The sequence below is a fragment of the Lepisosteus platostomus genome, chromosome 1 (assembly GCF_059453375.1).
Source record: "Lepisosteus platostomus isolate fLepPlt1 chromosome 1, fLepPlt1.hap1, whole genome shotgun sequence".
NCBI lineage: Eukaryota > Metazoa > Chordata > Actinopteri > Semionotiformes > Lepisosteidae > Lepisosteus > Lepisosteus platostomus.
The window spans coordinates 56747335-56762876 of record NC_142611.1 but is presented as its reverse complement, the minus strand read 5'-3'; the positions used below and the strand labels follow the sequence as shown (position 1 = coordinate 56762876).

Here is a 15542-nt window from a genome sequence, read left to right as displayed (position 1 = left end):
TATTAAATCTAGTTCATCACGTGCTAACACCTTTAGGCAGTTAGCTCAGTGGATCACCAGGGGACCCATGCCGTTTGAGAAGCATTCTCCAGTTTAATTATTCAGTTAAATGCCAGCCTGTGTTGGCAATATAATAAGGATCAGTGACAAAAAGCCACTGAGAGCTTCTGAAGTGTTCTGGTCATTTGTGTGAGTTAAAAGTCCCCCAAACATTTCTCAGGATATTGTATTCTACTTTAAAGCCAGAGAGTTAATCTCCATAATAACCAACTGTTTCTGTAGTCCATGAGGTTCAACAGATGGGCACAAATACTACAGTCGGCCCAAAACCTTCTGCTCTAACAAATGAAGTCCCTTCAGGGCTTGAAGACACATGAAAGTCAAGCAACTGAGGTAGAGACTAAAGTTCACAACCAGTCCCTGTGCTAGCTTGTGGTCCAGGTGTGGTCCTTCAGTCAGGACACATTGCTGGTTCATCGTGGGAAACGTGTGACATGGGTACTCAAAGGGTGGTGCATTATGGCTGATGTTGTGGCAGGCATGGGCTGGGTAGCCTTGGTTTGCTGGGTAAACTGCTAGCTGTGCTGGCATCGGCACCAACTTTCCCACAAGGCACAGCGAGTCTCACAGTGGTGTTAAAATGGCAAGCTGGCACAACAATCAACACGAGTCAGGGTTCACCTCCGTGAGCCAACTTCATCAATAATCAGTGAGGTGGCTTAATACACAACCTGCAACTCCAAATTAAAGAAGACCATGGACAACTGCAATAACAAAAACAAAGTTTTTCCAAATAAGGATGTTTTTCTTTGTGGCTCTACCCTTCTGAAGACAGAACATGGCGATGAACATCACACCGATACAGCACATAGGTCCAAAGGCTGAACGTACAAAGAGGTATATTTTAAAAAAAAGGAGTCAAGATTTTAGATTCAAAACGGTAATACAAGTGCTTGTTTTCAAAGTGGTATTTAAAATAAAGCAAAACTTGTAGGACCACTGACAGTTTCCCAAGAGCTCAGGTTTAATACTTTTTTATTTATTAATTTTGATTGAAATGATGTCCTAAAACTGGAAAAAAAAAACAAGACAACCTCTGAGTAAAATGTTGTTTTTCTCCCCCCTGGTTTCTAAAAGATGCCAGAGAACCTGGTTGCTCCTGAAGTAAAACAAGAAGGTGTTGTTTCTGGATAGAAAGGAAACAGCCCCAGGCTGCCGTTCTGCTTGCAGCTCTGCTTCCACTCCGGCCTGTCAGTGCCCTGCTGAGAAAGCCTTGAGCAGCATATCTGCAGCGAGTCCGGAGGAGAGGGCTCCGCTGGTGACCCTGCGCTCCAGCTCGGGGATCTGTTCCCGCACGGCTGGGTGCTCCTGGAAGAGTCTCAGCACGCTCTCCTGGATCACGTTCCACATCCACACCTTCTGCTGGCCCTGCCTGCGGGACACCAGCTCACCGCTCCGCAGCATGGCCTCCTGGAACTCGGTCAGCAGAGCCCAGAGCTCAGGAACTCCCTGCCCCGTACGGGAGGACACCTGCACCACCTAGCGGTGGACAAGAGAAGACACTCACTGCAACAGCGGGATAAACTGCCTGTTGAGAATTTCATGTTTGCCAAACACTGCACAAATACTACCTGTATTAACCTGCTCCATTATCTGCTCTCCTACTCCATAACAATAGACCTCTCCGTAGCCAAAAGACCAAATCTGATTTTTTTTCTCCACTTGAACTCAAAATTAGTGGAATTACGTAACACTGCTTTTGCGCTCCTTGGTCCTGATTGTCACCGATTAGTCATGTAAGCTCATCTTTTATGTTTTTGCTGCTACTGCTCAAATCCCGTTTTTTGTCACAAATGTTTACAGACCCTAGAAGACCATGTAAATTTAGCCAGCGTTCTCAAGCCAAATGTCATGCACTTGAAGATGCATTTCTTTTATTTAATTTAGAATCGCCAATTAATTGTGTCACACTCACCTCATGTGGAATAGCCAATTTCAACTCGAAACATTATTAGTGAATGAAGCTCACTACCCCTTTTTTGTGCATACAAATCATTACATACAATCATTTGTAATGCACTCTTAAATGCTGAATTATCAGCCTGTCCAGATAATGCCTCTTTATCTAAGGCAGCCCAGTGATGGAGAGCAAAAGTAAACGGAAGATTTAAAATCTGTGTGGCAACCGCAGTTTCGCAGGGCAGGAACAGCACACTGATTTACTGATTCAAGACAAAAGTACTTGCAATATTTTGTCATTCCAGTTGGCCTCTAATAAGAGAAGCACAACACTACGCTAACCTTGCACACTATCCATCACACTGCCTGTTGTGAAAGACCCTGCTGAAGGACCATAATTCCAGGTTGCACGCATGACGAAGATTCCAAACCACCTGCTTTGTTAGGGGATGTATTAGCGTGAAGTGTTAGCCAAGCCTGACTGAGATGCAAACGTCTTGTATGTAGTAGAGTAGTCACAGAGGAGTGCGAGTGAAGTAGTAATTCTAGTAGGAAATTAGTGTGGTAGGAAATTATCTGTTTGTTGGAGTAGTTATATCTTTGTAGTAGGTCTATGGCAGAACCAAAAGAAATATTAAAAGAGAAAAATAATCATGCAAACAGCAGTGCGGTAGTGAAGGATGACTACCGCACAGGTATACATTTGCTGTCTGACGTTCGCAGCACTCAGCATTAAGCTCAGCAGGTGTGAGCCTGGTCAGCACCTGGATGGGAGACCTCCTGGGAAAAACTAAGGTTGCTGCTGGAAGAGCTGTTAGTGGGGCCAGCAGTCCATGTGGGTCGTAATGCCCCAGTATAGTGACGGGGACACTATACTGTAAACAGGTGCTGTCCTTAAGATGAGACGCAAAACCAAGGTCCTGACTCTCTGTGGTCATTAAAAATCCCAGGGTGTTTCTCGAAAAGAGTAGGGGTGTAACCCCGGCATCCTGGCCAAATTTCCCATTGGCCCTTACCAATTGTGGCCTCCTAATAATCCCCATCTATGAATTGGCTTCATTACTCTGTTCTCCTCCCCACTGATAGCTGATGTGTGGTGAGCGTTCTGGCGCACTATGGCTGCCATCGCATCATCCAGGTGGGGCTGCACATTGGTGGTGGTGGAGGAGAGTCCCCATTACCTGTAAAGCGCTTTGAGTGGAGTGTCCAGAAAAGCGCTATATAAGTGTAAGCAATTATTATTATTATTATTATTATTATTATTATTATTATTACTACAACATCACTGGTAAAGATGCCCGTCTATCCTGTGAAAAGACTACAGGGGGCTGTGGAATGACACAACGGAGTAAGGGACTCCCTCACACACTAGATGAGCTCTGTGATCTTCGAGCCTGGGCAACGTCACTAGCCGACTGTGACTGAGATTCCCAATTGACTGAGTGTCCCATGCCAGCCTCCCAGGTGCCTGTTGCTGGACTGGGACACTCCCCTCCTCCAGTGTGTGCTGAACATCCTGTATGGGGCTGCGTGGCCTGGGAGGCATCAAGAGGCAAAGCATCAGAGACTGTAGGGGTTTGTAGATGCAAGCCAAGAATCGAATAAAACAGCTATCAAATCAGGTGGGTATAATAAAAAAAGCTTCTAAAAGTATTAACAAAATAGATATATTATACTTCTATTTCGTTTGGGCTACAAACTCTTGAAAAAGCATCCTATTCAGGGTGCACACCTCCACTATGTAGAAGAGCATTTAAAACCAAGAACAGGAGGCCCTTCTTTATACAAAGGGTGGTGGAAGTGTTGAACATGCTATCCAACCATACTGGTGAAGTTTATACGTAAGTCTATATCAGTCTCTTAGTCTATATGACCTCTTTCAAAAAACAGCTGGATGAGATCAGTTACTACCAAACGGGATAGGTGGATCAAATGGCCTCTCATTTGGAACTTTTATTATGTTATTATGTTTTCATGTGTGAATACTTGAGGACTCAATTCAAGACATAATCTCTTAATCCCAGCACTTCACCATAATGTCCCCTATTGTTTTTGAACAAGCAATTTCACATGAATAATGACAAAACCTACGTTTGTGCACCATCTCCCTGGAGATTAATTAAGGTCCTGTACAGGAGTTATAGCATATTTTAGGCACAGAGCATAATGCTTCTTTAATGTAACCAATTAAGCAAATTGGAGTTGAGAGTGAATGAGGAATTGACTGGTTTTTAATTAAAAACGGAAAAGAGAAGCTGACAGTGCCACTAGGTGGCGACAAAGGACAGGTGAGCAGATGCTAACAGGATCCTGATGGCGATGTGCAGTGTGGCAGGTGTTCACACAGGAGCATAAGCTAACACAGGCCCTGCCTCTGTCCCATCACTTTCTCTTGATTGGTTTTCCACATCTGTGATCTCTATTAAGTAAATACTTTTCTACCAGTTAAAGCAAAATCTATCCTAAAGCACAAAGTTGTGATTAAACTCTTAAATGCATATGGTACATAGTATATCTACATTTCACAATGAATAAATCACCCCTTTACTACTATAACCACCTTGGGTTGCCACGTCTTGGACTTCTTCCTGAGCAGTTTCAAAGCGCTGGTGTACTCAGCTTGTATTTTCCGCGCAGGAACCAGCAAATCTCCGTCTGCCTTCGTCACAACGACCAAGTCGGCCATCTCAATGATCCCCCTTTTGATGCCCTGTGCAGGTGAAATTGTCAATGGAAACTGGTCAGGTATGTTTTTCAGAACATGAACATTAAATGCAATACACTCAACCTTCAATTTCCAAGCACCCGGTTAACAGATATTTGCGACAAAGAATCTGGCACTTTCATACCCGTGTTTCCCGTGACAAAGAGATTTTCACTACAGTGAGGACACGTCCTTCGTCCACTAACAGAAGAGGTCACCCTCATGGTGTGACCTCCCACACCTGCCTACTACAACACAGGTCCCCAGTGTGTCTGATTCTTATCTTTTTTACACATTTTATTTATATTGTTAACCAAGGTACTTGGCTCAACAGGGCAATTGTCGTCAACAAGCACAACAGTGCTCTTACTGACGACCCAGTCCAACATTAGGATACAAATAAATAAGTGATTTTCTAGACCTTGGAAACATTTTGGAAGGTTTTACATGAAAAGTAATGGGAATTTCTTTGGGGGGGTTAAAAATGTTAACGTTACAAACAGGTTTTCTAGAAAGGAGCTACATTAGTTAATCAAGGCATGGATGTACTGTATTGGGTTACGCTGCTTTGAAGTAAAGATAAGGGCTCTATGTAAACAAACATTGCCTTGGATACTCAGGATCAAGAGCTGTGTGGCAAGCACTCAATCTACTACTCAAACAAGCTATGTTCAATAAATTCGAATTTATTATTTAAGCACGTATCCTTTTTTAAAACGGATTATAGTGGATTGTGACCCAGGTATCATTCTAGAAATGTTGTTTTCTATCATTGAGCTATATGAAAAACTAACAGAAGCTTGGAAAATTACACATCAATTTAAAGCTAAGATACTGCTGTACAGTGAAAATTATTTAATTAATGAATAGATTTAAATTTAGTTCCGAACTGCCTGGTCATACAGCTGTGATCAAACTTGAGTTCCAGCAACCTCCTGTGTAATTCTGTTCCTCGGTTGACTGACCTGCAGCTCATCGCCCCCTGCAGGTGGAATCAGTAACACAAACATGTCTACCATGTCTGCCACAGCAAACTCGGACTGCCCCACACCTGCAATAAAAGAGCAATGAGAACAGAAACTGGCCTGTCGTGATCCTTCTTTATCCAAAACATAACTCAATGACTCTGTAGTAAACAGAACTGAACTTATTTCTGAATGGAGCAAAGAGGATTTGGGGTTTGTGGGTTCTCTGAACCCTAAAGATGGACAGCAAACTCAACCCATTTGCGCTGTTACAGGAATTATATGGATCAACATCTATACAGCTCCAGTGAAATGAAAAGCTTAATCTAGTAATCATGCAGGTCTGCTAAAGAAATTATAACCAGAATAAATACTATTTATTCTAATACACATTTATGATTGTTTATGCCTGTTTTTACACATATCAATATATATTCATTCATAATTCATATACTCACCTCTTGTTAAACAAGCACTTTACGTCTGATAATGAGCAGCACATTTACTGCATAGACCTATTTTTGTTATACGAGTAAACTTCCCTTGCTAATACAATCTCCAAGCATATACTGTAGCTCATTCTTTATGGGCTGTCTTCTCTTTGACAGCACAAGATTAACCATTTTTATTCTGAAAGGTACTTAATCTCAACTGGTATATGTTCAATTATGAACACATGGAACAAATTGGACACTTTTACTTGTATTTTAATGTGAGCTTCGTGTTGCTTTTATGGGTTTTCACATTTATGAACAAAAAATTCTTGAACCAACTGTGCTCATACAGCGAGGGATGAGTGTATATATAATTTGTTTCCAACACCTAGTGACTGACCATAAGAAACTATTTTCATTAAGCAAACATCGACAAACTGTAAGTTAAAAACATACCATAAGCATATAAAATAAGAATTAACCCTTGCACATGCAATTCCTAGTTGATATTTGTCAATAAATCATTAATTGTTCAAATAAATAAATTAAGCTCTATCAAAAGCCATTTCACGGACGTTTAATAATAATAATAATAATAATAATAATAATAATTGCTTACACTTATATAGCGCTTTTCTGGACACTCCACTCAAAGCGCTTTACAGGTAATGGGGACTCCCCTCCACCCCCACCAATGTGCAGCATCCACCTGGATGATGCGACGGCAGCCATAGTGCGCCAGAACGCTCACCACACAGTGGGGAGACGAGCAGAGTAATGAAGCCAATTCATAGATGGGGATTATTAAGAGGCCATGATTGGTAAGGGCCAATTGGAAATTTGGCCAGGACACCGGGGTTACACCCCTACTCTTTTCGAGAAGCGCCCTGGGATTTTTAATGACCACAGAGAGTCAGGACCTCGGTTTTACGTCTCATCCGAAGGACGGTGCCTGTTTACAGTATAGTGTCCCTGTCACTATACTGGGGCATTAGGACCCACATGGACTGCAGGGTGAGTGCCCCCTGCTGGCCCCACTAACACCTCTTCACTTCTTTAGGGGTTTACATTTGCTCCTCTTTTCAAAGCAGAACTGTGTTTAGGTCTGGCTTTGCTAACCTGGCTAATCTCCCCAGTAGAGTTCATCTGTAAGCAAACTTTAGGTTTTATTACAATACTGCAAGTCTTACCTACTGTCTCAACCAGCACTATGTCATAGCCTGCCCCCTCACACAGTACTATTGCCTCATTGGTGGTCCTCGTCACCCCTCCAAGTGTCCCTGAGGTGGGAGATGGGCGGATGAAGGCCCTCATGTCCCTCGACAGCTCTGTCATGCGGGTTTTGTCACCCATAAGAGAGCCTAAAATGGAAAAAAAATGGGGATAAGGAAGTATTTTCCCCAATACCAGTATGAGGCTGGTCAGCTGTAGAAGGGTTGTAATTGCAGCCACACTGAAGGGGAATTTGTTAATTATTAGTTAACTGGTTAAGGTACTAATGCACATGGGTGTAAATATGTGTGGTCTGGTATTTAAGATAAGATAAGCTCACTTTATTAGCCAAATACAATTTCTTGCATTAGGAATTCATCTTACACATACCCCAGCTTGCTCTCCATGAGACACACAGACAGGGAGAGAAGCTTGGGGTCAGAGCGCAGGGTTGCACAGCACCCCTGGAGCAGTTGGGGTTAAGGGCCTTGCTCAGGGGCCCAACGGAGTAGGATTCCTCTGCTGGCGGCGGGATTTGAACCTGCAACCTTCCAGCCACAGGCGCAGATCCTTAGCCGCAGTGCCACCGCTCCGCCCCAGCTTAAAGGGTGCTAATGATGCTTACAATACAACAGCCTTTCATTTAATAGCCTGTAGTAAGACAAGTTATAATGAACAATTAACAGGTTTATTCCTTGCTGAAAAAAGAAGAAAGAAAACACAACATTTCTGCCATGAAGCCTTCTTTGGTGTGACACCTGAAGAGGGCTCCACAGCCAAAATGTTGTGTTTTCTTTCTTCTTTTTTTCAGCATGGAATAAACCTATTACTTGTTCCTTTGCAGCCTACACATACTGACGCAGCCTTACACCTGAACTACTTCTAGTTATAATGAACATAACAGATCACAAAACATCAAGAGATAATACATTATTGTAAGAATGCAGGTCAATGTCTACAGTCAGTGTGAAGTGGATGGAGCAATCAAGTTGCATTCAAACACAGACCCATCACTGCATCTGAGCATCTAAGGTACAATTGCCCCCAGAAACACTCCCTGCACGGCACCGCAGTCTAGGTGTCACAGACTTACCACCAGTGGTGCAGGACGAGGGGTCCACTGCCAGAACTGACACCTTGTGCCCTCTTCCTGTAAGCATCTTCCCAACAACCTCGATGAAGGACGATTTTCCAGCGCCTGGGGGACCAGACAGCCCTGCACAATCACAGCAAACAGTTTCAGGAGCAGCAAGAGGAGAACCAACCACAGTGGTTTCACTTCACAAACACTCCCTCTTCAGAGAACTTGCCTCCTGGTTTCCGGAGGGGTGTGCGTACAATTAGATCAATAATAATAATAATTGCTTACACTTATATAGCGCTCTTCTGGACACTCCACTCAAAGCGCTTTACAGGTAATGGGGACTCCACTCCACCACCACCAATGTGCAGCATCCACCTGGATGATGCGACGGCAGCCATAGTGCGCCAGAACGCTCACCACACATCAGCTATCAGTGGGGAGGAGAGCAGAGTAATGTAGCCAATTCATAGAGGGGGATTATTAGGAGGCTATGATTGGTAAGGGCCAATGGGAAATTGGCCCCACTAACACCTCTTCCAGCAGCAACCTTAGTTTTTCCCAGGAGGTCTCCCATCCAGGTACTGACAAGGCTCACACCTGCTTAGCTTCAGTGGGTTGCCAGTTGTGAGTTGCAGGGTGATATGGCTGCAGATCAGGTGCTAAGGAAGCCTTAAAGCTTAGCAATCCACTCAACTGGTCTGACATCTTAGCCCACTTGTGTGAAAAGTCAACACCTGTGAAGGGAGTGTTGTCCACTGTATCCCTCTTTAACAAATCAGAGCTCTAACAAAGGGGTTACTGCGAGGAGTCTAGCAGATGTGCTACACAATGAGCCCCCAGCGACACCCAGAGCTGAGAAGAAACGGGCACCTCACTGACCCACTCTGAAAGCTAGAGGCTTTCCTCCGTTGAGCTCCTCTTGACGTTTTCTGTAAGCCAGGACCTGCTGGAGCAGGACCTGAGCCAGTTCCTTCTTGCGGGGGTGCCTGGACTCCACCAAGGTGATGGACTGTGCCAGGCAGGCCCTGTGCCCCTGGATCAGGCCTTCATACAGCTGGGCCAGCTGTCTCCTCTCCCGGGCCTCCAGCTCCCCCGCCTGCTGGCCCAGGGCGGCTTCCACACAGTACCATCGCGGCCGCTCCGCGCTCACCCAGGCCCCGCTGCCTCCTCCGCCCGGCCGCAGAGTAACATGAGCAGCACCGCTAACACACCAGCGCCGGGGGGGCCTCGTCTGTGACAGGGAGCCAAGGTGGCGAAGCCGTGACAAGAGACCAGAGCAGCCCATTGCCCAGTTCAGTCTGCCCCTCCTCGCTCATTCACAGGGAACACGCCTGAAGGACATGGGAAAAACAGCATTAACGAATAACAAGCTCCTGTATTTCACAGATAAAATACGTTAATGCTATTCTAATCGTCATTCATTAGCCACCATTTTGTGGGCACCCCGTGTCAGTAACAACCATGCGCTAATTATACTAGTTCCTTGTATTTATTTTAGCACTTTTCAACCCAAAGGACCTCTAAATGTTTTATGTTGGGTGAAAAACTTCATTCAAGACTCAGCTTTCATTTGGAGGCCCCCCTTGCCAGTACTGACCAGGCTCTGCTACTCTTGAGCTCTGAGGAGATCAGGCTTCAGGTTGAAAGTGTTGCTGCTTAAGCGATACTGACTGCGTTGCTTAAAGGACCAGCGGAAAATGACAAACTATCCAACCTATCTTGACGTTTTAGACAAAAAACCCATACTGAAATACAGTACCATATCCCTTTCTGAACTCCCCAGTTAAGTCGAACAAATACTAACTACCAGTTCTTACCCACAAGAAGACATTCTGTAACTAGCAAACAAGGAAAATAGGGGCTGCTTCTACAGGGGGTGGACAAAATAATGGAAACACCACATGAAAAAGGAGTTTAACTTTGAAGTAACTAAATCACAATTACAAATGCAGCTGCAAAATGTTAGGTTGATTGCCAATTAGCAATATCTGTCAGCAAAAGAGGTCTGACAATTAGCACTCCGATATGCGAGTTTTCAAAGCAACAAAAAGTTCCAAAGAGGCCAAATACTCTGTGGCACAAGTCAGGGACAGACGGACACTTCACAGGATAGTTGCTAAAGTACGGAGTAGAGTACAGCCTCAACAATTACCACAGAACTGAATCAGCACCTCTGTGACCCAGTCACAACGAAAACTGGATGTCGTGAGCTTCACAAAGATGGAATTTATGGCAGGGCTGCCATTCGGAAAGTGCTTGTATCCAAGGCCAACGCACAAAGACACATAACCTGGTGTAAGGAGCACAAAACCTGGACCCCTGAGCAATGGAGAATAGTAATATGGTCTGATGAGTCATTTTCACCCTAATTCTTACATCCAGACAGGTTTATGTTTGGAGAAAGCCAAAGGATGCCTTCAACCCACAATGTCTGTTGCCAACTGTTAAACATGGTGGGGGATCCGTAATGGTATGAGCAGCCATCTGGTGGGAGTCATTAGGTCCGATGATTGCTCTGCATGGTCGTATAACAGCCAAGCAATATGAGGCCATTTTACAGGACCAGGTGCACCCTATGGTGCAAACACTGTTCCCTCATGATGACAGCGTTCCAAGGAAGATTGAAGCTGTTCTGAAGGCAAAGGGTGGCCCTACTCCTTATTAGGTCCTTGACATTAATATATTGTTAGGTGTTTCCGTTATTTTGTCCATCCCCTTGGTTACAAGCATTTTGGGGGAAAGGAGCAATCTCTTCTAGTGCTGTTATGTTCACAACAAACGAGATCAGTTGCAAAAGTGAAAATAAAAATAAAGGTAAACAATAATGAAACGTTGTTCTTCCCTTCATTTTAAAAAGAAAATGTTTAAGCTTTTTTTTTAAATCACAAAAATACTCAGTTTATTCTTTATAGTTATCACACCAGTCGCCTTTTTCTAATGCCACCTGCAATGAAATTCTTTTAAATGGCTAAAATAAAACCATAAAATAGAACAAAGTACTAAATTATTACGAAAAAGATGAAACGCCTTCCACTACAGGGCTTGCTCGAACATAACAGATCCACATCTTACCTGGCTGTGACAAATATTTTGTAAATGCATTGCTAATCATGCGTTTTCGCCCGTGTACATTTTCTACAAAGCATAATGATTATGCACCAGCAACAGAAACGAACTGGAAAGGACATTTGACCTCAGCGACGTTCAGCTGACTTCTGTACTTCCCACTTCCTGTCACATTGGGAAAGACTCCCTTTAGAGAAACAACAGAGAAGTAAACGAGGTAGAAAACATAAACCCGAAATTATATTTTATCGTGATTTTCTTACAATTCTTGTGTGTGCTTTAAAATGAATCTCTCTCTCTTAAGTAAAAAAGTGACCGCGCGTAATACTAATCTTTAAAAACTACATCTCCCATGGTCCTTCCCCCTATACTCTAAATAGGTTGTTTCGCATAGATTGTATAATGCTGACCCCTAGTGGGTAAGATCTCCAGGACATTTGAATGTACAGTATGCCTGTTTCTGGGTTGATGTTGAGAAAAGTGATAAAACTGAAAATGAATTAAATTCTGGGATGTAATAGGAGCCGTTTGCTTCCTGGTCTGTAGTGGCTGTATAGTGCTGGACAGTAAAATTAGGATGTACGAAATTTAAGTAAAAATTTAAAATTACTTTGGTCTTAAGACGTATTTGAAGAACAGTATTATCCGCTTTTTATTATTTTCAGAACATTTTGTCAGCAATGATAATCATAATAATGAATAACACAACTTGATTGTATGTACTCTCTCTTTAAATTACATATTACATTTTCTAATTATATTTAATTATGATTGGACAAATTAATAATTAAATATTTCATTATGATTGGGCAAAAATATTAGGTTGTACTTTATCACGCTCCGGCTTGTCTGGCGAGACTTCCGTCCATTGGAGAAAAAGACTTCACTAGACTGAAGTCTTTTTCTTCATTAGACGATAGCGACGGAAATTAAAGCAATTTTTACCAACTGTTTACGGTTCAAAGCGTATGTATTTGGTGTGCTGTGCTATTACCTTCTATTGGATTAATAATAGCAAATAAACTCCCTCATCCTTTGATATCGTTATTAAAATCACGTTAGACTATTGTGTTTTTAAGAAAACTACTTATATTTGCCAGTGCTCTGCAAACTACCTTCTCTCTTCCCCGAATGAAAATGTTACTGATAAGGCGCCGTGCAGCTGAGCGTTAAGGTCTAGACGAGCTTCCTGAAGCCACGTGGCCACTGCTCGCAGCAGCAGGTGGGATACAGCAGCGCTCAAGGCTGTTTAGCGCAGGTCCGGGAGACCAGTAGGTGGCACCCTTTCCTTCCCATTGCAAACTCACCACTTCAGCGGTGCCAAGTATGACTTGAGGCTTTTATTTATTCGCACAGTTTAATATTGAAAACAATAGCATCTGTAGTGTTTTTTATGTTTCTTTATAATCTGTCGTTTTTCAAGAATTCTGTTTGCATAGGTGAAATATGCAATACTATTCATGAAATAAACTCAAAAAAATATTTCCAAATAAACTATCTAGTGTTATTGTATGGAGTTTTGCTATATATGATTATAAGACGTAAATTAGACTTACTAAGTTAGGCTGGACTTACTCAGAAACTATAATACTTGTCATAACATTTCTTGCATTTATACAACTGTCTTTATCCCAAAGGATCTCAATGTGTCTCACATAGAGGAGGAGACCCACTTCCTGCACCCCTGAAGACCAGCTCCACATGGGTGACACACACACACCAGACCTTGAGTTACCATCTCATCTGAAGTCCTGCACCTTCGCCATCACACTGTCCTCTGTCACCATCCTTGGGCACTGGTTTGGAAATTCTGCAGCCACCTACAGTACCAGTACCAGTACCAGCCAGGTTCCCAGTACTGACCATGCCCAGCCTTAGCTTCTGAGAACTGAGAAATCAGATCAGCCTAGGAGACAGGCAACAGGCACAGTGCTGTCGTTAAGCGATTCCAAAATACAGTAACATATCCATGCCCTGCATGTAGGTGAACTGATTAGGATTTAAAATGTTTTGTTCAAATGTGGAAAAAGACTCAATTTAAATACGCAAGTATTAAAGAGAAAGCTTTTCCCCATCAGACGCATGAGCTGGTTAACATGAGAGTCCAATGACAAGACGTGAGATTTAGACAACGAATAATCCGAGTCCTTGGCAGATTCCTGTGCAGGAGGACATTGTGGAGCTCACTTTGATTAACTGAATGTACATTCAGCTTCAATTTATTGCCTTTTACCTTGTGACCAGTGGGTCCTACAACCATTTATGAAAATGTGCTTGTTGTGCATTTATGAGTTGTTCTTGTAAAACCATATAAGGTTAAATAAAAAACTTAATAAGAGCGATGACCGACACACAGACTAATACCTGAAAAGCAACTGCAGTTTTGCCTTTCCAGAACACTCGCATGTATATATTCCTAATGTTTTCACAATCTTTTGTTACTAGCAGATCAGTACTGTTGACGCAACACTGCAAAATCCCTCCCTCATTTCTCTTTGATGGATACTAGAATTGATCGTTTCAAAGTAAGATGTCAAAGTTTTGAGTAAAAATAAAAATATGAATAAATTATCACTAGACAATTGCCAATGGCATTAAATAAGCTCACTGGCACCCAATAGTAGAGTTCAAAAGTATACAGTATGCCTCTGTGAACTAAAGATGGCAGTCAAAGAAACAAACTAGAAATACATGCTTGGCACAGCCCTTACAATTAAATGTATATGTTATGTTGGTTGGGGTGTTGTACAAAGATGGGCAAGAGAGAAAGCCACCACATAAAAGAGCAGCGTTGTACAGTTAGTGGAACAAGGAACAGGTGCGTGCCCCGTTCCAGATGACATAAACAGACTATCGAATCGCTAGCAGACGGATCTTGGATGAAGGAGACTGTACAGAGGAAAAGAACAAAACCCACGCTTTGTTGAGAGGAAAAGCAGACCTGCAGGCCAAGTAAAACGTTAAACTACAGAAAGATTCTAAAGCCAGTGAATGGTAATTACTGCCAGTGGGAAGCTACCCTGGATAAACAAAGTTCACTATATGGCAACTGCTGTGCTATATTAAGCAGGAGAAGGGAATCAACCTGCAACCGAATTAAAGCTAAGAGAGGAAGAGAAACTATGACCAGAGCCCGAAAGCGAAACGAAAACAAACAAGGGATTCCAAACCATAGACCTGCATATAGAACTAGCTTGAGTGTAGAAAGAGGCATCTTAATTTTTCCCTGGTTTCTCACAACGGCAGTTTTTGTGTAAGAAATTCTACCAGTGCCAGCTATTTAGACAAGGACTGTTAAGTCAAACAGGGGTTCAAACAAAGGTTTGAAACAAAGCTCGGTTTATTTTAGTGTACTTTATTTTTGATTTCCCTTCCGTTACAATAATTGCCATTGAACTCTGAAACCATCTGGGGTGTGTCCATGTTGTGAGCTCTGCTTATTTCAGTGTCCATTCCCCCGTGGCATCACTATACAGTAATACTATATATAATGGCATACACTGTACATACAGTACAGAAAAATTAAATGTCTGTTTTTGTGCGTGAGAAACTCCACCATCTCAATTAAAAGGGTATGCAAAATCAGGTGCTCCAAAATGTGCAAATGATTAATTTATCTGCGATTCCAACTGTATATAAAATCATTTTGGTCTTAAGCACTCACGTTGTTAGTAATACCTGATGGCCAGATCAAAAGAAATCTGTGACAGTTTTAGCGAAAGAATTGTTGCTGTTTATCAGTCTGGGAAGTCCATAATTTCATGGCAAGAAAATCTACAACTGGAGAAAATTCAAGACCGTTGCCAATCTACCCAGGAGTGGATGCCCTACCAAATTCTTTCCAGAACTTGGATGTATTGCCGTCATCAAGTCTACCATGAATTCCAGACTACGCCTGAGTATTCTGAAGGAAACTGCGAGACCACTAAAGGTGAACCAAAAGTGGATCATGCTAGAGGCCAATGATACAAAACACACTTTATATATAAAATATATAAAGGATTCTTTAGGATACTGGATTACAACTGATATACATAATTGTATTTATGTTAAAGAAAATTAGTGAATTATTCAAAAGTAACATTTGTTAAGACCGTATTTGGCCTGGAAGTAAGGTG

The 15542-nt window shown here is 42.5% G+C and overlaps 1 protein-coding gene across 1 annotated transcript; it reads right to left on the bottom strand.

Annotated features, from left to right (window-relative positions):
• Positions 1-1018: 1018 nt before the first annotated feature.
• mmaa (metabolism of cobalamin associated A) lies at positions 1019-11590 on the bottom strand. The gene is made up of 7 exons (XM_088633131.1): positions 11431-11590; positions 9238-9689; positions 8368-8490; positions 7253-7423; positions 5629-5714; positions 4520-4669; positions 1019-1539 (listed from the first exon to the last, which is right to left on the bottom strand). Exons 2-7 carry the CDS (start codon positions 9641-9643, stop codon positions 1252-1254), a joined length of 1224 nt encoding a protein of 407 aa, XP_088489257.1. The 5' UTR covers positions 9644-9689; positions 11431-11590; the 3' UTR covers positions 1019-1251.
• Positions 11591-15542: the final 3952 nt, after the last annotated feature.

Excerpts from the sequence above, each read along its gene's own strand:
- mmaa (XM_088633131.1), bottom strand. The coding sequence starts at position 9,643 with ATGGGCTGCTCTGGTCTCTTGTCACGGCTTCGCCACCTTGGCTCCCTG. Across the intron at positions 4,670-5,628 it reads CAGGGGGCGATGAGCTGCAG|GGCATCAAAAGGGGGATCAT; the intron begins GTCAGTCAACCG and ends TCACCTGCACAG. Across the intron at positions 1,540-4,519 it reads CCAAGACGTGGCAACCCAAG|GTGGTGCAGGTGTCCTCCCG; the intron begins GTGGTTATAGTA and ends GTCCACCGCTAG.